At 40.8% G+C, this 22,293-nt stretch overlaps 3 protein-coding genes across 5 annotated transcripts; 2 read left to right on the top strand and 1 right to left on the bottom strand.

Moving 5' to 3' along the window:
• The first annotated feature begins 1,291 nt into the window (after positions 1-1,291).
• On the top strand, positions 1,292-7,612 carry dnaaf4 (dynein axonemal assembly factor 4). The gene is made up of 9 exons (XM_053500951.1): positions 1,292-1,497; positions 2,983-3,130; positions 3,230-3,360; positions 3,650-3,878; positions 5,335-5,459; positions 5,759-5,868; positions 6,080-6,233; positions 6,378-6,483; positions 7,425-7,612. The coding sequence occupies exons 1-9, from the start codon at positions 1,375-1,377 to the stop codon at positions 7,532-7,534; spliced, it is 1,236 nt and encodes a 411-aa protein (XP_053356926.1). The 5' UTR covers positions 1,292-1,374; the 3' UTR covers positions 7,535-7,612.
• Positions 7,613-8,634: 1,022 nt separating this feature from the next.
• On the bottom strand, positions 8,635-9,338 carry LOC128528311 (piercer of microtubule wall 2 protein). The gene has a single exon (XM_053501102.1). The coding sequence runs from the start codon at positions 9,255-9,257 to the stop codon at positions 8,952-8,954; it is 306 nt and encodes a 101-aa protein (XP_053357077.1). The 5' UTR covers positions 9,258-9,338; the 3' UTR covers positions 8,635-8,951.
• Positions 9,339-10,100: 762 nt separating this feature from the next.
• Positions 10,101-22,175, top strand: ccpg1 (cell cycle progression 1). 3 transcript variants are annotated; one of them, XM_053500808.1, is made up of 10 exons: positions 10,101-10,237; positions 12,059-12,146; positions 13,020-13,119; positions 13,264-13,352; positions 13,513-13,720; positions 16,682-16,839; positions 17,164-17,326; positions 18,907-18,980; positions 20,027-21,360; positions 21,791-22,175. In XM_053500808.1, the coding sequence occupies exons 2-10, from the start codon at positions 12,087-12,089 to the stop codon at positions 22,002-22,004; spliced, it is 2,400 nt and encodes a 799-aa protein (XP_053356783.1). In that variant the 5' UTR covers positions 10,101-10,237; positions 12,059-12,086; the 3' UTR covers positions 22,005-22,175. The 3 variants fall into 3 exon arrangements, with proteins under 3 accessions (XP_053356783.1, XP_053356782.1, XP_053356784.1); XM_053500807.1 differs by having other exon boundaries at positions 19,994-21,360; XM_053500809.1 differs by having other exon boundaries at positions 19,994-21,360; positions 21,680-21,934.
• The last annotated feature ends 118 nt before the right edge of the window (positions 22,176-22,293 follow it).

Raw genomic sequence — 22,293 nt, 5'->3', positions numbered from 1 at the left:
CCCACCTTGGGATATATATCTGTCGTTTCCGTGGCAGTTACTTATGGGGTCGGGTTGCCAGCTCGATGCCCGATGGTATCTGAGCATTTGGGGTGTAGGACCTCTCTCTAAGGGTCCAACATCGGCAGCCCAGGGGTGTCAAGGCTCCAACACTAACCACCGAGCTGTCCCTGGCCCAAAGTACATTATGAGTAAATGGATATGACTGTGAACAGTAGGTCTCTTGTGAAGGAGAGCTGCATGAATACCTGAGGATGATTTGTGGCTGAGGGATGATAATGATCCAGAATCCCAATCATACTTTCTGGCATCATAAAGAGGTGTTAAAACAGAGTATGATCCTGAAAGGAAAGGAGTCTGTCAGTAGAGCAGCTCTGTGATAGGAGCCTGTCACTGATCATGTTCTCCTGATTGGCCAGAGCTCCATATAGTGGTTGACTGGTGTTAGACATCACGTTTCCAGCACCAGCTCCAGTGAGTCAAGCTTAACGCCGACCACAACCCCAGCTCTCCTATAGTAGCTACTATGTTTAATCTGCTTTTAAGGTTCCCTCCCGCTTGTATTCCAATTTCAATTATTTTTTTTATATTTAATCAAGCGGACAAGCTTGTCAAACCAGAAAAACATTTTCACTGCCTCTGGTTTCACGGGCTGGAAAGTGATAGCAGTTGTAGTTGGCTAACATCTATTAAGGTCTTTTGAAGTAATAAAGTGACATTCTCAACATTTAAATAGAACACAATCATGATCATGCATTATATATTTTAAACTATTCTATTATCATTTGCACAATAGCAGTGCAATATGAAGTCTAGCTGAAGACTTTCTGAGCCTACCTCAGGAGACCTTGAGCACAAGGAGGGGTGCACCCTGGACCGGAGGCAGTTTGGAGAATGCAGTTCCCTGTGGGAAGGGACCTGGAGCACCTGGAGAACATGTAGTCTGGAAGGAATCAAGGCAGGAATCGAACCCGGACGCTGGAGGTGTGAGGCCACAGTGTTAACCACTACGCCACTGTGCTGGTGTGTTATACTGTACTGGGGAGAAAAAAATCTAGTATTGTTCCAGAATGTAAAAAAAAAAAAAAAATTAAAAGAAGGTTGTGTCAAATTTATTTTTATTTAATTTTTTGAATAAATTTTTTTTATACTGTATATTTGCACAGAAGTTCTATTTTAGAGCTTCGAAACCTCCAGGTGACGTCACTCAGGCTTGACCCAGTTCTTTCTATGGACGCAGCGGTGGGTGACCTCATCACCATGGCAACGGCGCGCCTTCAACAAACGCTTTGCAAGACGTGCGCGAACGAAGTGCGCGAGAGTTCTTTATTGTATAAATGATTATAGTTATCCTCCGTCTCCTCGCGCTCCGCCATGCCGCTCATGGTCACTGATCACACCTGGAGTCAGACCGACAGCGCGCTCTTCATCCGCGTTCCGTTAAAAGCCGTTAAACCGGCGAAAGTGTCCGTTATGTGCACGGAGGAGTACCTGAAGGTGAGCGCGAGCCCGACCGGAAGTGCCAGGGCTCCGACTGTTTATGTTTATTTACACTACAGACATGACATGTTAGGACCTAAACTGATTTTTATTAGATTATTATTTTTTTTTTTTAATTATTATTATTATTATTATTATTATCCTAATATAACATTATTCCCTTTCTAGATCCTGATCTGTCAGTAGAACTAACAGAACTGTCTAAAAATATCATGTTAATAATCATAATACAAAAAACTAAACTTAAACACACTGATATTTCATTGCTCCGCCTTTTCCTTTAAATACGGCTGTGGCTTGGTCTCTGTAAGCTGATGCAATGTCACAATAATCATTCATGTCCAATGTCGCATTAGTTTCTCTCCAATAGTATTTCATATATATATATATATATAGCCTATATTGATGGGAGTCGGACCGCTGCGTAAATCCTTCTCCAGCACATCCCAAAGCTTATTAATAGGTTTAAGGTCTAGTGTGAAAATGATGTTTCAAGCTCCCTGAACCACTCTTTCCATCCTGGCATCATCAAAAATTTCAATATATTCTGTGCCATCAGGCAAGAAAAACTCCATAGATGTGATAACCTGGTGATTCAGTACATTCAGGTGGTCAGCTGACTTCATTTTATTTCCACAGTCTAGACCTGAGTAACTGATCAACCCCTGATCATAACACTGTCTCCAGAGGCTTGTACTGTACAGTGGACACTATGCATGATGGGAGCATTGCTTCATGCACTGCCCTTCTTACCCTGACACGCCCATCACTCTGGAATAGGGTCAATCTGGACTCATCAGGTCACATGACCTTTTCCATCACTGTAAATCTTTATGCTCCCTAGCCAATAATGGACACACAGCTGTTTAGTCCCAAGTTCTCTTCGCATTGCGAAACATGAGTTCTAAAGTTTTTTTTAATTATTTTATTTCACCAAATGTTTAAGTTAACTCCAAAAGTTAAAAGAAATTCCGACCACATTTCTTTTTTTTTTTGAGGATGATGCTTTATTACTATCCTTCTAGATTTTAATAAGTCATTTTACAGTTTTTAGCCCAAATTCAGCAAGTAGATTCAGCAGTCTCCTCAGTTGTTTTCTTTGCTTGAGGACCATTTGATTTTCTCAAACAGAACAACATCTTACCCAGAACCACAGGACGTGTCTTTTGACATGGTTGTTCAAGAAATGAGACAAATGTTTAAAAAAGCTGATTAAACATACAAATCTACTGAGGCTGGTGTCATGGTAGATAGCTTCTCATTCCATCGACTTTCCACAAAATCAAGTGTGGTTATAAACTATTTTTTAATACAAACCAACAGAGACAAATTGAAATACTTCATGATGCGCTTCACCTTCATTCCGGTGACTCAGCTCCCTCACACACATGGCCTTCACTGATTATTTTCTTCCAGCAGCACAAGGCGGAGTGTTCAGGTGCTAAGATGTTTAAAGTGATGATAAGATGTTTATTTTCTCAGGTCAGTTTCCCTCCGTTTCTGTTTGAGGTCTTCTTCTTCGAGCCCGTAGACGAAGAGAAAAGTGTCGCGAAGATCGGAGATGGGGTCGCGCTTTTCACACTGCCCAAAAAGACCCAAGGCCTCTGGGAGCAGCTGGGTCGAAACATCGGTGTGTGAAATCTGTTCTCAGTCAATTCTAATAAGTCAGGGATCTGCTGTGATATTTAACTTTACAACCTTAAACAGTATATATTTGTGAATGTTCCAGAGAAGGACAAACAGGGAGAGATTCGAGACGCCGCCATCGTCAAAACCCAGATGAAGGAGAAAGAGAGAGAAGATGCGAAGGCGTTGAGGATCCGGCAGGAGAGAAAGTTCACACTGGAGACCATGATGAAGGTCAGAGGAGGGTTGTATTAATGTTGTCTAACAACTACAACTATTGTGCAAAGATTTAAAAAAAATCAGATGTTCCGTAGTACAAAGGCTCAGCTTGTGAAAAGATGAAATATTATTAACAATATAATATTTATAAAATAATTCGTTTTTTAGTAAAGCAATATCTCTGATTAAGATGCGTCTCCTCCGGTGTGAAAAGCAGCAAAATATATAAGAGGTGAATTAGATCATTGTGTTTGTTTTATTTCTGTCTAAACATGATTGAAGCGTTTTGTGTGTGTTTGTCCAGATCGAGGATGAGAAGCGAGACAGAATCCAGAAGATGAAGGACGAAGAGTGTGCGAGAGCTTTAAAGGAACTGGAGGCCTGGAAAGAGAAGCAGAAGGAAGCGCGAGAGGAAGAAGAAGAGACTCGACGAAGGTTACAGGAACGAGCTGCGCAGGAAACTAAACAAATTCACCAGCACAGAATGCCTGAGAAGGTTACAACACCTGGACCAAACCAGAGCAGAGCTGAAGGTATAACGAAGATCTCTCACCTGTGGTCCAGTAGATTTGACACGACATAGCACTGTTCTGTTCTGCCTTCTGATTGGTCAGAAGGTGTCGAGTAGGTTTTTAACAGCAATGGCACGTGTTAATACTGCTTTAATGGTCATAAATATTTGGACCGGTTTTTGTTTGTTTGTCTTTTGTCTTTGTAAACCCCGACAATGGATTTGAAATAACCAATTAAGACGCTATTAAAGTGTAGGCTTTAATTCGAAGGGCTTTAATATAAATATTGCATTAACCATGTTTTAAAATCCCTTTATTCCGTAATTCAATTATTTGTCACATGTACCTTACAGCACGGTGAAATGATTTTTTCACATATCCCAGTTAGGGTCAGCTAGGATACAGTGCCTCCTGAAGATAGGGAGTTATCTGCCATGCTCAAGGGTTCAACAGTGGCAACTTTGATTGAACCTACACTAGTGAATCTGTTCTTTTTGAATGAGTCTTTAACGTGACTCAAATGATTGAGTAGTCTCGGAGAGTGATTCGTTCATTTTCTACTGGGTGTGCATGCACAAACATCGCATTGGTTATGTACAGGAAGCAGAAATGAGTAGGTAACTTTTAGTCTTTTGGTCCAAATCGTTTGTTCTTTTGTCACGTGACTCCCATAGACGCTATGCAGTGCAATAGATTCAAAAGAACGAACAACTCGGACCAGAAGATATGAGAGGTGAGCTGCTCATTCTGTTTATCATAATGTCCTTAGCTGCATTGTAATATTTTCATTACTGGAACTATAGCCAAGATTTGTGTATGTAGACGTATTGGGGGCTTGTTTATTGAAAATGTAACATTTTATTTCATTTCTGATCAAAAGAACGAAATGAACTAAATGACTCAAAAAAAAAAAGATTCGTTCATTTTGATGAACGAGATTCAAAGAATCGAGTCACTAAAATGATTCACTAATACAGTATAACCCACAGCCTCACCCGTTAGAGCCACCGCTGCCCCTTCAACCTTTTTTCTACTTTAAATTAGGTCCATAAATATTCAAGCTCTGTCCGAAGAAAAAATCTAGCTGTTGTTAATATATCAGAACTGTTTGTGTGACATTGATGTCAACTGGCAGCCAAGGAGATTGAACTGGAAGGTGCATTAACGCTGACGTATCCAGTGTACCAGTCAGTGGGCCGCTAGACACTACTGAGTAAGCGTCGTATTCAACTTGACTTAGCGTGTACCGCAGTGAATCTACTGTACATCAGATTTTGGGTTAAGGAGAGGTGTGTAAGGCCCTACTTTGAAGCAGTCTGAAGCGTCAGTGTCCCGTGTACAGTACAACGTTTCTTGTATCGTTGACAAACCTTGTAGTTTTTTTGTTTCTAAAACAATCTAGATTATTTTTTTTTCCTTGTGGTTTGATGACGATGAGTGCTAATCTAATAGAAGTCTCTCTCTCTCTCACACACAGCTGGGAAAAAGTCCAAACAGGCTGATCTCCCTGCTCCCAGATCAGCGGGCTGCATTAAAGTCAGCTTCACTCCTCGCGTCTTCCCCACGCCATCACGGGAGTCTTACATCCCTGAGGAAGAGGAGGTGCTTCTCTATTTTCCTAAATGAATCCAGTAATACTCTAGGGTGCATTTACAGTATGTTTGTGCAATTACCTAGTATTGGGTGTGTCCGAGCGCTAGTGTTGATCGTTGTATTAGTCATGCTGATGAATAGTGTTCCTCCAATAAAAAACAAAAGAACAAGTGTATGCACACAATACATGCTTTGTTTTTTATAAAGTTACAAACTGACAGAAAAAGTGTTGCACACAGACGGCTATAAGACAACTGCAGGTGTTTCAGTACATAAAACTATTTGTGTGTGTGTGTGTGTGTGTGTAGTGGCTCAGGAAGCAGGCGGAGGCGAGACGGGCTGCGAACGCTGATCTCGCCGAGCTGGGAGACCTGAAGGAGGAGGAGAGAAACACTGACTATCTCAAAGATAAAGGAGAGTAAGTGCGAGTTTGCTACAAGCACACTTTTTATTTTTGAATGAGCAGCGGAATTATCACACACCTGCAAACTTTCTTTGTAATGTGTTTACATCTCGCTGGAGATCCTCAGTGGTAATAGAACCGCACCGAGTTCAGATGACAGATGTTCCAGCTGCTGTAATCAGAGCTATTTCATGCCTCTTATGTATGATGTTCCTGTGTTCTACAGTAAGTTCTTCACCGCGGGGAACTACCAGGCCGCGCTCAACGCCTACGACCTGGCCATCAAACTCAACCGCCGCATTCCTGCTCTGTTCTCCAACCGGGCAGCCTGTCACCTGAAGCTGAGGAATCTTCACAAAGCCATCGAGGACAGCTCTCAGGTCAGACTTTTGCTCTTCACCGGGTTCCTCTGTGGATTTTGCATGTCATACAATATATTTACCTGGTTTTGTGTGTGTTGGTGAGGCTTTAGACGAGTGTAGGTCACATTCTGCTTTTTATTGGTTTATACATATCTGTTGTAGGCGCTGGAGCTGCTCACGCCAGCCGTCTCTGCTAACGCTGCAGCGCGGATAAAGGCTCATGTTAGGAGAGGAACAGCGTTCTGTCAGCTCGAGCTTTACGTGGAAGGTAAAGGTTACTGCTAAGGCCACGCCCACTTCAGTAAGACAGATAAAAACAAAGGCCACGCCTCATTTTCTAAAACTAACAGACTCATAGGCGACACCTCATTTTCTAAAACTAACAGACTCATAGGCGACACCTCCTCTCTAAAACTAAGACATCATAGGCCACGCCTCCTTTTCTAACAATAACAGACTTATAGGCCATACCTCATTTTCTAAAACTAACAGGCTCATAGGCCACACCTCTTTCTGTAAAACTAACAGACTCATAGACCACGCCTCCTTCCCTAAAACTAACACTCATAGGCCACGCCTCCTTCTCTAAAACTAACAGGCTCATAGGCCACACCTCTTTCTGTAAAACTAACAGACTCATAGACCACGCCTCTTTCTAAAAAACTAATAGGTTAATAGGCCACGCCTCCTTCCCTAAAACTAACACTCATAGGCCACGCCTCCTTCTCTAAAACTAACAGGTTCATAGGCCACGCCTCTTTCTAAAAAACTAACAGGTTCATAGGCCACGCCTCTTTCTCAAAAACTAAGAGTCATAGGCCGCGCCTCCTTCTCTAAAACGAATAGACTCACAGGCCGCACCTCTTTCTCGAAAAATAACACTTTTAGGCCACACCTCCTCTCCAAAACTAACAGACTCATAGGCCACGCCCTCTTCTCTAAAACAGGCTCACAGGCCACACCTCTTTCTCTAAAACTAACACCTATAGGACACGCCTCCTTTTTAAAAACTAACAGGCTCACAGGCCACACCTCTTTCTCTAAAACTAACAGACTTAATAGACCACTATAAGTGACTGATGAAAGCCTGAAATCCGTTTTATTTCTCATTGCTCCTTTAATAATGTGAGACCTGAGAGCATGCTCGTTATCATCCGATCTAAACCAGTGTTACAGCTGATTCTGATTATTCTCCCGTTTAATCTGCAGGGCTTCAGGACTACCAGGCTGCTCTCAGGATCGATCCACACAACCAGGCTCTGCAGACAGACACCGAGAAGATCCGAGAAATCATTCAAGGCACCAGACCTAGCTCCTAATGGCCGACAGTGTCTGTGAGGAGAAAGAGAAATGTCTGCTGTCATGACTACTGAGTCTTAAGGCTGTTTCGTCTTGTAAAATACCAACAATGTTTTTTTTTTTTAGTTTTTTTGCATTTTATTGCTTATAAATATAATTTTTTTATCACTGTCATTACAGTGCAGTTTGTGTGCTTGTGATTCTTAAGGGCATCTGTAAATATAATATACACCCATTTTATTTATAGGAATCGTATGAGCTGAGCCTGTGATTATGTGCTGCAGTTTAAGAGCAGTCCAGAAATGCCTTTTGATCTCCTACAGACTTTATTTTAAACAGATGATCCAGCTGCTAAGAAGTAAAAAAAACCTTTCAAACTGCTTTACAAGCCCAGTCTAACTATTACAGGTTATACACTTACACACACTGGTATGAAGGTGTAGCAGGGATGAGCTTCACACATAACACAGTATACATTTTATTCTTTGCATCCAAATTACGCATACAGATTATCATCTCTTTACAAATGTATTAAAGTTGTATTAAAGTAAGACTTTTTACTTCTACTTGCTACATTGTTTGATGAAAACCCTGTACTTTTACTCCCTACATTTTAAACAGAGACTCGATACGTTTCAGATGACGATCACACAAAGGAGCGTTGATTTTTTTTTCCCCATAAAGTGAAGTGTTCATGCTGTCACTCTCATCATACTCTCATGACTTAAGGTACTCCACCCCATGTTGGAAGGCCTGGAAAAACAACATTTCCATTAATACTAGTCATAAACATCATAAACGTATAGAGCATCTAAATGTGCAAACCCCAGCCACTGGATGCGGTACCGGGCCCATGTCTGGATACAATGGGAGAGTTGCTTCCAGAAGGGCATCCGGCATAAAACCTGTGCCAAGTTGTTGTGCGGATCGACGGCAACAGCCGAAAGACACACAATAGAACATCTGAACATAAAGAATTGTACATTTATTTATTCATTATTCTTCTGAAAGAAAAAACAGGAACATTTCAAATTTCTGCAGAAAACAAATCTGTAGATGTCTTGTACAGTACATTGATGTTATCAACAGTATCAACTTTAATTGTGTTTAATATATTTTAAAATACTATAAAAATACAGTGACTCAGTCAGATATCCAGAAAAATATGTTTCTTGTAAAGTACTTGTATTTTTTCGTTGTACATTTTACTTAACACTTCTATCTGAGTAAAACATTTGAAGTGTGACTTCAACTTGTACCTACTACCCAACTTGTACCTACTTGTTCTGGAACCGCTGATGAAAAGTTTAATACACTGCGATTACAACAAGTCTGACACTGAAAAGTATCTAAGGGCAGAACCGATCCTGAATATCAGAGTCATCATCATCATCCATTCACACACACACACACATACAGAGCAGGATTTATGCTATGTCAGATGGTGTTGTGTAAATTGAGGCAGTCACACACCCGGCTGCGGTCAAGGCTGGTGTTGAACGCGGTGTCCCGGGGCATCCCGCACAGAGCCAGGTGCTCGGAGAAAGCCTGAGACTGCGGGTAATACACACACGGGGACGACTCGAAGGTCGGGGGACGAGACCCGTATTGGCCGGACGTGGTCCTGTACAGAAGACTCTGAAGTTTGGGCCCAGAGGACGACGAGAGTTTCATCGTGCAGGAGAACACAGGGTTCCCAAGGTTCGCACATGGTGCACACTGATGTTCCCCGGTTCGAGACATTGTATCCTGGATAATCAAATCCAAGTGCTGTTCGATCCTAAAAATAAATGAAAAATGAGAAAGAAAGAAAAATATGAAAAGAGGAAAATGGTTAAGAATGGGAAAATCATGTAGTTTAAAGTCTCCAGCCAACCTTCTTCACACAGACAGGCTGATACACTAATGCCACGAGGGCTTTTGTTGTCGGTACGTTGCCTTGGCAACAGCAAGGTTTTGTTGTTTATTTGTCGAGAGTCCTTAATATAAAAACATTAGGTTTTTCATTATTTTTTTTATCAGTTGTAAAAAGAAAAGTAATTAAGAAAGAAAAAACAAAGAAAGATTAGACAGATTTGACTCGAATAAACAGCCTTTGTTTGAGGCACAAGACGTTACTATGGTGACAGTGACGTTTGCGGAAGTCGGTTTGTAATTATGCGCGATAGTAGATAATTATTTATTTATACTGTAAAAATGTATACTTTAAATAAATATATAAATATATCATATTTATATGAAATGTATTATTATATTTTCAATAAAACGAACAGTGGTATCGGTGCAGGGGTTTTACACAAACACACGCACACAATAAAAAATAACCTCAATCGCTCGTAATTAGTTAGAATTATATTTTAATTGTTATGTTTATTGACAAATAAAACGTAACGACCTGACGAAATAATGACAAACACGTTTCAGAAATCAACATATCACCGAAAACTGCGCTTCCTTGTTTGTTGCATTCTGGGATATGTAGTGAATTTGCTCATGAACCTTTGTGTGACGTATTAGAAAAAAACTGCATTTCCCAGGATGCTCGGACGACGCATACTTATTATTGTTGTTAATCGCACTCTCTCATAGGCAGTGTTGATGTTTTGAGGCGTGTGTCACCTAACACACAGAGAAAGAGAGAGAGACTCTGCACTGAGGACATTGTCTTTTACTTTTTTTCCTTTCTAGCTGCTGTGGACAAACACGTCCTTTATCTTATAAAGGTAATAACGAACATATTGACATATTGTTTTGGACGTTTTATGATCACGTGCAGTATGAAATAACGTAATAAACGAGATGTCTCGGTTGCGCAGTTACAGACCCAGCATATGCCTCGACTTAACTCTTATGGTTTGTAGTTGGCATGAACCGACATGTCCTGGGTTATTGTTAACTCGTTATAATAATAATACTAATACAATACGATTCAAATCCGGCACAAAATCGTGAAAAATTGGTTACTGTAGCAACACAGCAGTTAATTTTAACGCATTTTAATTTAAACGCCTGTCATCCCACCTGTTTGCTTTAATAATGTCATGAGACGCGTTCATTTAAGTTTTTAAATCATATAGGAGCTATTTTTTGCCCGGTACTATTGATTATTGAGTTATCGCGATACTTGGCGGTGTCTCTACAGCCATACAGCGTAATAACGCGATACACGGAAGTATCGCGATACTTGCTCTAGCCTACTGTTCTACCTATTAGATTTCATCAGTCATGTTATATATTCTCTCCTGTAATTAGGGTAATGTTTTATTATAGATCACCTATAATCTATAGTCACCTCCTGATACGTTACTATCATGATACTGCTGTGCCAATTCAACTAATATTTTGAATATTTCATTTGATTTTATTACAATTTTAAACCTTTAAAAAGTTTAATGAGTAATTAATCACTAATAAATAGTTACAGTTTCAGCTGAACCTTTGATGAAAGAAAGCACAAAATGTAAAAAAAAAAAAAAAAATAGGACAAAGAGCTGAGCTGGATTATTGCAAATCACACTCTAGTGCCCTTTAATGGTGGTGATGATGATGTAATTCACCTGTAACAGCCTTGTAGATGATTTTTTTTCCCCCTGCAAAGAGATGCATGTACTGTTTCCCTGAATGCATGGGAAAATCTTTAAAGATTTAATTTAATAAGTTGCATTATCTTTCTCCCTCATCTTCCTTTCACTTTAAATTCTCTTTTATAAAACAATTTCTTCCTCGCCCTCTTACCTATTTTCAAATATGATGAGCCAACTTCCTGCTATAATTACATTTATAACATTGGGGGGTGGGGCCTGGGAGGGGGCGGGGTTAAACCATTCTGCAGTAAACATGTTTTAAAAAAAGAAATCTGCTGTAATTTTTCACTTGGTGTCGGTTTGATGTGTTACATTTTGCAAAATAATTTGCAAATAAAATTGTGTAAGTATTCGCACTTGTTGTGGAGAAACTCCTAAATCTGTTCTTTTGGTTATAGCACCGTTCACTTATCGTTAGATTAACTAATAAAGAATTAAAATATCACAAACACATTTTGTCCAGAGTTGCCCCCTAGTTGTGTAGCTAAAACTAACTCTTTGTGCAAATATTATACCAGTTGACAGAAATCATTTTAACACAGAATTTTAATTCATAATTAATTTATCAAGACAGATTAGATTCTTTATCATCCTGGTCCACGCCGTTAGTTATTTAATGGTCAGATGACTCCGCCCCCCTTTGGCTTAGTTTCTTAAAAGTTAACAGTGAAAATACACTAAACCGTTGGTTCATGTTTATGGATAACAGGAAGTCTGATTGTGCCAGAAACTCCAACAGCTGCACCTGTGATTGATTGTTTTCTTCCGTCCTGCTGTCTTTCAAACCCCCAAGCTTTTTTTCTGTGTAATCATTGACCAGCTCTAGGTGTTTGGCATGCCGTTATCATCAGGGGGCACACAGCTCTGTGCTGCGATAATGAGGACAGGTGTTTAAAAAAAAAAAAGGCTAATTTTCATAAACAAATGTTGTTGGGTCTCTGTTTCATGTGTTCTCTGCAGCTCAGAGGCGTGGCTTACGCTCTGCAGCATGTCCGAAAGCTCGAGCGACACCGAGTCCTCATGCGGCTGGACTGTTATCAGCAACGAGGTGAGTCTTATATGACTATAGTAATGATTATCATCTTCTTAATTATTATATATATAGTTATATGTCATAGAATCAAGATTAATGATAATATATTATTATGTAATTATAATTATATTTATAATTGATATCATAATATCAAGATTAAAACTGATTATAGCGCAAAACCATTCTGATTATATCTGGAAGTTATTTGTATGCCTCAGCCTTTTTAACATATCTGTAAGGAATGAAACTGTCCTGTTCTGCGGGATAATCAACAACGTTGTGTAACATTAAACATGTAAACCTTAAGCTTCAAGTCTTGTTCCTCTTATACCACAACGATTGTCTAACTTCAATTATTTTTTTTTGATAATGACCGTGTCATCTTTTTGTCCATCATTACATTTAATATATTGGAATATTCCCAAAAGAAGTTTGTTCCTATAGACAGGGATCAGCCGATACGAGATTATCATGATTCCTCTGTGACGATTCGATTTCGATCGCAAATCTATTAGTATCATGATTTTATAAATGTCCCGAGTCGATATAGAATTTTACTTTATTTAGCAAATAATTCCCTCCTACTGTACAACACAGGACCAATGTGTGGACAGTTTAAAGTGCGCCACCTGTAGGACCATAGAGGAACAGCGGCATTTTACAAACATATACATTTTATATATTTTTTTTCAAATGTATATGTTTTAGAGTCAGTGTGGAGAGATACATGAATTAAAACACAAAGACAGAATTACGATACATAACTGAATTGATTTTCTTTCCCATCACTGTTAGTTCCTGTTCTTGTGTACATTTTAGCAGCAGTAAACTCTTTCATTAATTTATTAATGTTTTTGAGAATTGATGTGCGTGCGATGCTGCCTGCAGGGCTCGGACATCGAGACTCTGGGACACGACGTCGGGGTGGATTACGATCCAGAGGAGACGGCCGGAGCTTCTGCACCCGAGCTGCTTGTTTCTTCACTAGGTAGCGCTCCAGATGTTGTACTCACATCGTTTAGATTTAGACGTATGAAGCGGATTACAGGCCCAGCCTCTGAGCTTCCTGTAGTTTAATGTCATTAATGACATCATAGCAAAAATGATCGACTCGTCCTAAATGTGTCCGCAGCCGAGGATGCAGATGTGGTGGAGGAAGCCTGTTTGGACGTCACGATTAAAGCGGACGAGGCAGTGCTGGAAGCCAGGCCTGCGCGACAGGTACGGTCTGTGGTCTCTTCATTTACATTCAGCAGCAGCTGTGGGTTAATCTCTCAGGTTTTAGTACCACTCAGCGTGTCTGTCTCTCAACAGCAAGGATAAATGTGAGAAAAATAAAAGAAAATTCTTTCAAAGTCTTTATATCTCTGTGTGTGTGCAGGCTGTAAAGGAGACGGGTCTAGACGACCATGTGCATCTCTGCTCCTCCAGCGATTACTCTGACATCGTCACCCTCGGCGACACCCGGGAGGTGGAGCTCGGGGTGTGGGAGGAGCCTGTCGCTAGGGAGGATGAGATAACTGGGATCGAGGAGCTCTACTTGGGGACGTCGTCAAGCAGCCAGTACACATTCAGTGCCTCGGAGATGAGTGAGCATCTCACACACACACGCACACACACACACACACACACACACGTAGACGTACACCACACCTCAAGCCTCAGTAAGATAGAAAAAAAGAAAAATAATAGTAAAAATAGAGAGTGACTGAAACATTTTATTTCTTTTGATCTTGTTTATCATTTTTTAAAAGAACAAAAAAAAGTCTTTGATACGTTAACCCTTTGATCTTTCAGTCGTGTAGTAAAACGCCGCAGATTTCTATTCAACATTTATCTCTTTCAGCAGATTAAGCACGTTGAGTCTGGTGCTGCCAGGCTACATCACAATCAACTAAATCGCTCACGACAGACAATAACAATGTGATTGACAGGTTAGAGAGAGAGAGAGAGAGAGAGAGAGAGTAGGCCCCTCCCACTTAGACTCAGACAGCACTGTTGTTTTGGCTCTGTGGCAGCATTTCGATAAAATGTATTATTTTTTTATATAGTTGCTCAAAACAAATTTTAAGCAGAAGGCTGAATTATTATTCCGTCATCATTTGGCGTGTGGAAGTCGCCAGACGTGGGATTATCAAAATCTCGGGTTCAGGGTCGGAATCCATCACCGTGTCCTGATATTCCTGAAATGGGATACAGAGCGAAGTTTGGTGTGCATGGTGACGTACAGATACATATACAGAGCACACGGGCATTTTGTAGAAGCGTCTGATGATTTACACAGCAGCTGCACAATGTCCCCTGTCCCTGAGGTGCTCTGGGTGTGTGTGTGTGTGTGTGTGTGTGTGTGTGTGTGTGTGTGTCTTGAGCAACATGGCATAACATCCTGTGACATTACAAAAGCATATGAAATCTTCAGAAAGACAGAGAGAAAGTGTGTGTGTGCGTGCATACGTGCGTGTGTGTGTGTGTGTGTGTGTGTGTGTATGTGCGCGTGTGTGTAAGCATGATGATGTGGAATAAACAGGTTCTGCCACATCAGTGTAATGAAACTTTCAGCCAATGGCCTTGGTGCACATACTGACTGGTGTTTTTGTGTTGTGTGTGTGTGTGTGTGTGGAGGGAAATGCCACAGGAAGCCTGATGACCTTATTGTGTTGTGAACATGCAGTTGTTGGAGTGTGTGAGCTGGAGTTAGAGAGCTTATCACACAGCGTTATCTCTCCACACTCCTGCTTCAGGACTTGGTGACACTGGAGCTGATCTCAGGCTGGTACCAGGAAACTCAGATCTGATCCAGTTCAGTAGAACCCTGAACACTCCAGTCTGTAGACGGTGCATACAAAGTCATGTAATCATTGGACTGAACTGGAATTTAATATGGATTTAATGGATTTTACTGGAGTTAATTTGAGATTTATTGGATTTTTGCAAAATTTCTGGTAGATATTTTGCAATTTACTGAAATTTAATTTGATTTAATTTGATAAAATAAGATTTGTTGGATTTTGCTGGAATTTTATGAGGGATTTATTACATTTTCTTGTTATTCAATATGAAATTATTGGCTTTTGATGGAATGCAAGACGTTTATTGGAATATACTGCAATTTATTAGGGTTTATTGGATTTTGTTGAAGTTTATAAAGGGTCCATGGGATTATACTGAAGTTTATTGGGGATGTATTGGATTATAATGGACTTTATGAGGGGATTATTGAATGATGTAATTTATTAGAGATTCGTTGGATTTTATTGGAATTTAATATGGATTTAATAGATTTTGTTGGAGTTTATAAGAGGTTTATTGGATTTTACCGGAGTTTAGTACAAATTTCTAGGAGTTTACTGGAATGTATTAGACATTTCTTGGAGTTTACTGGAAATTATTATGGGTTAATTGGATTGTTCTGGAATTTAATATGGATTTGTTGGATTTTAGTGGAATCTATTCGAGATTTGTTGGGTTTATTGAATTTTTGTGGAATTTCTGTGGGGTTTATAGATTTGACTTGAATCTGTTTGGAATCGAATGAGACCTCAGGTGAAGGTCAAACAAAGGTAGAATGTATTTTCTAAAAGCTTTGCCCTCGCACCTCCCCTTTAGTCCTGGCAATAAGATATTTGACATCATGCTTTAACGACCGTGTACCCGTGGCCGCATTCAAAAACACACCCTGGTTTACAAATTAATGGTTTGGACGTTTTCCTTTACCTTGTAAGATTTTTGTATCCTTTATCTTCGCGTTGTCTCGTTGTGTAAGTGATCTACATTAGTGTCAGCCGTAGTTTTTACATTCACATTTAGATTTAGTCATTTGGCAGACGCTCTTATCCAGAGCGACTTACATTTTTTTATCTTATTACACATCTGAGCAGTTGAGGGTTAAGGGCCTTGCTCAAGGGCCCAACAGTGGCAACTTGGTGGTTGTGGGGTTTGAACCTGGGATCTTCCGAACCGTAGTCCAATGCCTTAACCACTGAGCTACCCCTGGCCCATTTACAAGCTGGTGTTTTTTTTGGAGACTGTCTAGAGCAGGATGTGTGTGCTGTGTAACTCCAGAGTGTCCGAGTGAATGGAGCGATCTGACTCGGGCCATGTGCTTTGGGTTTGTAGGACTGAGCTGTAGTGCTGCAGAAATGCCGTGTGTGCAGGAGATTTGCTCTGAAAAACAAATAATCATGCTTTGTGACTCACAAAGTGACTCATTGTATATCGTAAATGAATCATGTCTCGAGCACCGGCTCCACGTCCTGCGAGTTCTGGTCATTGTGATTTCTTTGCGCTCTGTAAGGGCTTGTTTAGTTTTTTCCTGAACATTACGAGCTCCATATGCCTCCAGAAAGCATTTATTTGATTTTCTTTTCTTTTTTTGTATTACACTGTTAAACCTGACCTAAGGCACAGAAAATGTTCTGGATTTGCTCCTTTCTCTAACACACAGACGGCCTGCTGTTCTGTCCTGCGTGTTTACAGTAATGATGTGTGTGTGTGTGTATTTTGTCATTCCTCAGTTGATGTGATCTGATTCATTGCTCTGACTTTGCCAGGTTTCCCAGCGGATTGTGGCACACGCAGAGGCTCCAGCAGCTCCAGCACGGAGGACGAGGACGCCGAGACCAAGACCAGCCCGGGGGTGGTTCGGAGGCGCAGGGTGAAGAGGAACACGGCTGGCTCGGAGCCGGACGAACAGAAGGAGAAAGAGGAGGTGAAACACTCAGCGTTATAAGTTCTGTAGTCACCTCACGACTAAAATAAATACGCCTGAAAAATGTTAACTCTGCAGGAAAGACGTTTGGAAACACTTTAGTGACGCTAACAGTACTGGTTCAACTTAGTAGCCGGATTTAGGGCTGAGTTATAGTTGAGAGTGAACACTAGAGGGCAGCATTGCATAGAATCAAATCAGAATTTAAGGGGGAAAAAAGATCAAAGCCAAAAAATAAAATATTTTGTTTATAACGGGTAAATATGAGGGATATCTAATGAACATCACTCTGGAATAAGTTTTTTTTTTGCGTGTGTAATGTAGGATGGAGATGGCGGTCATGACGTGGAGGACGAGGCGGTGCTGGATGCTGAGGAGCAGAGAGAAGCTCGTGTCCATCACCAGCGACAGAACAGCGGAACCCTGAACAAGTGCATTGTCCTCGCCCTCGTCGTAGCCATCAGCATGGGCTTTGGACATTTCTACGGTAAGACTCGCGCTTGGCGTTCATCCTCATCTTCCTCATCTTTCTCTTCTACAGCAATCTTCTATCTCCAGTTTGTACCGCTAACATGCTAGGGTAATGCCTTCATCTGGTCATGTGACCTTTTTATTCCAAAAGCAAACAAATGACACATGACATTGACATTTTATAGAAATACAGCTTTGCTTCAGTGTTAAGAAAGTGTGACGTCACATGGTGTTTATTACAGTATATTATGTATTAAGTATAATTTTAGACAGTACTATAATACAGTGTCCCATTAGATATTTAGCACTGATGATGTGAAAATGTTGTAGAATTTAAAAAGTTGACAAGTTAATGTTGATTAATAATTCGTTTGAAATAAAAAAATGTTTTAACTACTAAACAAGTATATAAAGAAATGATGTAATAATCAATTATTTAATCATAATGAATACATTCAATGTTGCATATAAATACTAGATTATATAATAATTGGAGTAACATGGAGTCATGTTTTAAATAATTATCATTTAATTATATCTATTTACATGTCATTATATTACATTTATTTACTTTAAATAACAAAATAAATGATGTAAATCATTGGCAAATATGTAGCACCTAAAAGAAGTTGCTAATCGTTTTTTGTTATTTGCCTGAATTTTTCCAGCATGTTTGCTGGATATTTCTTTAATTATTTTAATTTGACACATTTTTTTTCTTATTCATCTTGCCTAAAATATTGCACTATTTTATTTTTGGCTACGTTTGGATTCACTTTTGTTTTTTTTTCTTCCTTTTTTATGAATGCACTATGTCGTCACTCAATGTGATCTCACAGAGAAAGTTATTAACCACTTTTCAGACACATATGTAAGGCATCGTAACAGCTGACCTGGCATCCTCAATGTCTTGAGATCACATAGGCCCGGTCCGGTGGCGATCGTATAAATTCCCCAGGAAGAGTGTATCAGTTTGCATTTGGTGCATTTTGCAAACAACCCAAAATAACTGACTTCCTGTTGAGTTGAGCACATAACATGCAAGAAACAGTTCTAATGTGTACCCGGTTTTGAATGCATACGTGCAAGTGTGTCCGTGTCATGTCTGGGGCCCAGACTTTCAGGCATTCTAACGGCAGCAGATTCCAACCTGTCCGCCAATGAGTTTTTGCGCATGTTAAGAACCCCACAAAGCACTGGATTGTGGGGAGAAAAAAAAATCCTTAGAAGATCAAGATGGCCCTTCACACACTATGACAACATAGGGCTGATGTCATAGTTCTTGGGCCCTAAATATAGTAATCACATTATTAAATAACTAAAGTAATCAGGGCCCAAGCTCTATGACATCAGCCCTATGTTGTCATAGTGTGTGAAGCACCCTACTGTTTTCCTAAGGATTATTCTTTCACGCATGCAAAATTGCAGAGGGAGTTTTGATATCTCAAACGGGCCAGTTGTGATGATGTTAATAACTTTCTGTGGGATATCACATTACGTGACATCATAGTGTGATGCTTTTTATATATATATATATATATATATATATATATATATATATAGTTAAAAAAAAAAAAGTCACTGTTTGTTCGACAGGCACGGTGCAGGTCCAGGAAAGGCATCGTCAGGTGGAGAAGACGCTAGTGACCGAGCTAAGTGACATCGGCAAGGTGTGAAAAGTTAACTTTTCTGCTCACTCTGAACCTCCTGCTCTGTCCATCTGTCCTGATTCATCCGTCTGATTTATCACTCTTGAAAAGCATGAAGAGTCGTGGTCCTCATGACCGGAGCTGAGAACCACTGGAGTTCATGCTGTATCATACTAAACATGCTTGCGATCAAAAACATTGAGATTGGCTAGCAGTGCAAACAAAAAAGGAAAACGACTTTAAAATGGTTCATGTCTATCTGTACAGATGCAGTCGTCTCCATAATAATTGATATTCCTGGTTAGGAAAAAAGAAAAAGGTTAGCCTCACAGCTCCATTCTCTGGTTTCCTTTCACGTCCTAAAAACACACAAGTAGGTGGATTGGCTAAACTAAACTGGCCCTTAGTGTAAATGGTCCCCTGCAATTGACTTGCCATCCTATTCAGGATGCCAGTAATTCTGGGGCTGACTCTATCCTTAACCGGCTTTGCTGCACAGTTCATACCCGTCAGGAGTTTCATTACAGAGCTTTGAAATGCAGAAGTGCTGGGAAGTTGCCGTCTCTTCTGCATGCCATCCATCTCTGGTAAACTTTGTTACAGATTCAGTGGCTTCTTTCTTAAACTTTCTCACTCTCATTTCATCTCTGATGCACTTTTCTGAAACTTTCGGTAGCATCAGATTGGTGTTGGACCATTGTTAATTTCTCAATTATGATATCTTCCAATTTGAGAGATTAACATGATCTGGTTAGATCATTTAGACTCTTGACGAAAGCATCTCTGTGTACGTTCAGGATGTGGTTGAGAGTCTGACGAATTATCTAGGGGAGAAGCAAGACATGATAATGTTCCTGACAGGAATTTTGGTACTTAACCAGCCCTGATTATCCTTAAGCCTTAAGAACTAGTTTAAAGTCAAGAAAAAAGAATGTGCTAATAAGAATTCACCACTGAAGTGTTTGATTAAACTTTCAATGAGTTTATTTACATCAGGTTAACTGGTCTGACCTGATTTTACATCTTCAACACAGGCTCAAAGGCAAGATTTACTCTTACTGCTTCAGCAGGCCAAGACTGAGATGGATTCTCGTCAAAAGCACCTCACATCCGAGAACCGGGCACTGAAGAGCACTCTGGAACGAGAGGAGGCATCTCTCTTGATCCTGCAGGACGAGCTACGGCGTCTCCGTACTCAGATCCGTGAACTTGAGGAAAAAAGAGCCGATGCTGACTCGATCCTGTCTGAAAACCAACGCCTGAAAGACCACCTCCTTGTGGAGAAGCAGAGGATCCAGGGCTACCTCAGCCATAAGGAGGCACTTATGGCAGAGGCTCAGGTTCTTCGAAAGGAGCTTGATGAGGAAAGGAAAGTGACGGATAAGCTAAGGAAGGAGCTGGAAGAGCTGAGCCAACAACATCCTGGGATGCAAGGGGATGGCGCGGTCGATCCCGGGACTCTAGAACTCCTGGCTCGACTTCAGGACCTGGAGAAGAAGCTGAGATTTGAGCAGCAGCGATCTGACCTGTGGGAACGACTGTATGTGGAATCAAAGGAAGACCGAGCCAAAGGGGACACTCAACCCAAGACCAAGAAATCCAAAGAAGGGATGCTCGGAAAGGTCAAGGCGACATTTGATGCCGTTAAGAACTCAACCAAAGAGTTCGTCCACCACCACAAAGAGCAGATCAAGAAAGCCAAGGAAGCCGTCAAGGAGAACCTAAGGAAGTTTTCTGACTCTGTCAAATCTACATTTAGGCATTTGAAGGACTCCACATCTAATGCATTTGAGAGACTCAGAAGGCCACAGGACAAAAGATTTAACGAGAGAAAAACGGAGCAGCAAGAATTCCGGCAAGCCGGTTTCAAAGAAGAACAGAACACACGTTCAGCAGACGAACATTGGCGACACCATCGGCCCATGCACCAACATCCTCGAAAATCCACAGTGGACTCTTCTTTCCAGGCAGACCGCAACACGCGTAAAACAAGTGCTCATAAGCAGCAAAGCACCATGGGATGCAAATCAGTGCCTAAAGGATGCACTGGCGTCTTCGACTGCGCCTACCAAGAATCCATGAGCCTCTTCAACAAGGCCATGGAGCCCATAAGGGCGGACGAGTTCCACCAGCTCCTGCGCAGCTACCTGCAGCAGGAAGTGGGTCATTTCCACCACTGGAGGGAGCTCGATAGCTTCATCAACAGCTTCTTCCGGAACGGACTCTTTATTCATGATCAGATGCTGTTCACGGACTTTGTCAGTGGAGTAGAAGACTACTTGGTGGACATAGACGAGTACCAGGACGACGATGTTGGCGTTTTTGAAGATCTGGACGATTACATATACAAGCACTTCTTCGGAGAGACTTTATCAGGACAGAATGGTCGTTACGGTCCAAGGTATGAGTGTCTTTCATATTTGTTCTTGTGCTTTTTTTTCCAGCTGTGAGCATCTGTGTAAGCCCTTAGCACACCGACTCAGCACTCTTCAAGATCTCAAATGTTGGCAGGTGCCTATATTGTGAGTGGTCTGAGTGGGAAGAAAGTTTCTAAAGATTTTTCGAACAAATTTCAGGTACGGCGTTTGGGTTTGTCAAGCATGTGTTGGAGAGTGTTGGGTTGCTGTGCTCTGGGCTTGTATGTTACGTTGTGCACTGCATGTGTTCCTGCTACTGCTGAGCTCACCGCATTCCTCTTGTTATTACCTTTTAACCACTAGGTCTGAGACAGTAGCTCCTGCATGTTGAAAATTCCTTGCTGTGAGCGGCGTGTGAAGCTTTATGGTAAAAACACATTTAAAGAAAAACCTGTGCTGTTTGTAAATTTGCAGTCGACCTTTTGAAGGCAAACCGAAGGGGGAGTGCCAACAACAACTACACCAACAACAACAGCATCAGCAGCAGCAGCAGCAACGAAAGAACCAGCATTCACGTCCTTTGCCTCCTCGAGACAGGAAGTGGGCTCGGTCGGGGCGGAGCTCCGACAGACACTTTGCTGAAGTCAAAATAGAGCTCGGGCCCATGCCGTTCGATCCGAAATACTAGCAGACGTTTTTTTTAATGTTAATTGTTTCTATTGTAGCTCTTAGATTTGAAAATGAGTGGCTGTTATTGCGAGAAAAAAAGAAAAAAAAATTAATAAAAGGTGCATTCAAGTTCATGTCACCATTCTAGCAACATAAATTACAATAAAACTTAAACATATTCAGAAATGAATAGAGTTGAAATCAATAGTAGTAGTTCCAGAAAATCTTTGGTATTTTGCCAGAAGTGACAAGAACACACGATAAAAGTTAGTGACCTTGTCGTTTCCTGCTGCTTCCTTCCCCTTTCC

Source organism: Clarias gariepinus, chromosome 7 (assembly GCF_024256425.1).
Source record: "Clarias gariepinus isolate MV-2021 ecotype Netherlands chromosome 7, CGAR_prim_01v2, whole genome shotgun sequence".
Classification (NCBI taxonomy): domain Eukaryota; kingdom Metazoa; phylum Chordata; class Actinopteri; order Siluriformes; family Clariidae; genus Clarias; species Clarias gariepinus.
This window is presented reverse-complemented; position numbering and strand designations above follow the sequence as displayed.

Excerpts from the sequence above, each read along its gene's own strand:
- dnaaf4 (XM_053500951.1), top strand. The coding sequence starts at position 1,375 with ATGCCGCTCATGGTCACTGATCACACCTGGAGTCAGACCGACAGCGCG. Across the intron at positions 3,131-3,229 it reads GCAGCTGGGTCGAAACATCG|AGAAGGACAAACAGGGAGAG; the intron begins GTGTGTGAAATC and ends TGAATGTTCCAG. Across the intron at positions 5,460-5,758 it reads ACATCCCTGAGGAAGAGGAG|TGGCTCAGGAAGCAGGCGGA; the intron begins GTGCTTCTCTAT and ends GTGTGTGTGTAG.
- LOC128528311 (XM_053501102.1), bottom strand. The coding sequence starts at position 9,257 with ATGTCTCGAACCGGGGAACATCAGTGTGCACCATGTGCGAACCTTGGG.
- ccpg1 (XM_053500807.1), top strand. The coding sequence starts at position 12,087 with ATGTCCGAAAGCTCGAGCGACACCGAGTCCTCATGCGGCTGGACTGTT. Across the intron at positions 16,840-17,163 it reads AACAGAAGGAGAAAGAGGAG|GATGGAGATGGCGGTCATGA; the intron begins GTGAAACACTCA and ends TGTGTAATGTAG. Across the intron at positions 18,981-19,993 it reads AGCTAAGTGACATCGGCAAG|GCTCAAAGGCAAGATTTACT; the intron begins GTGTGAAAAGTT and ends TCTTCAACACAG.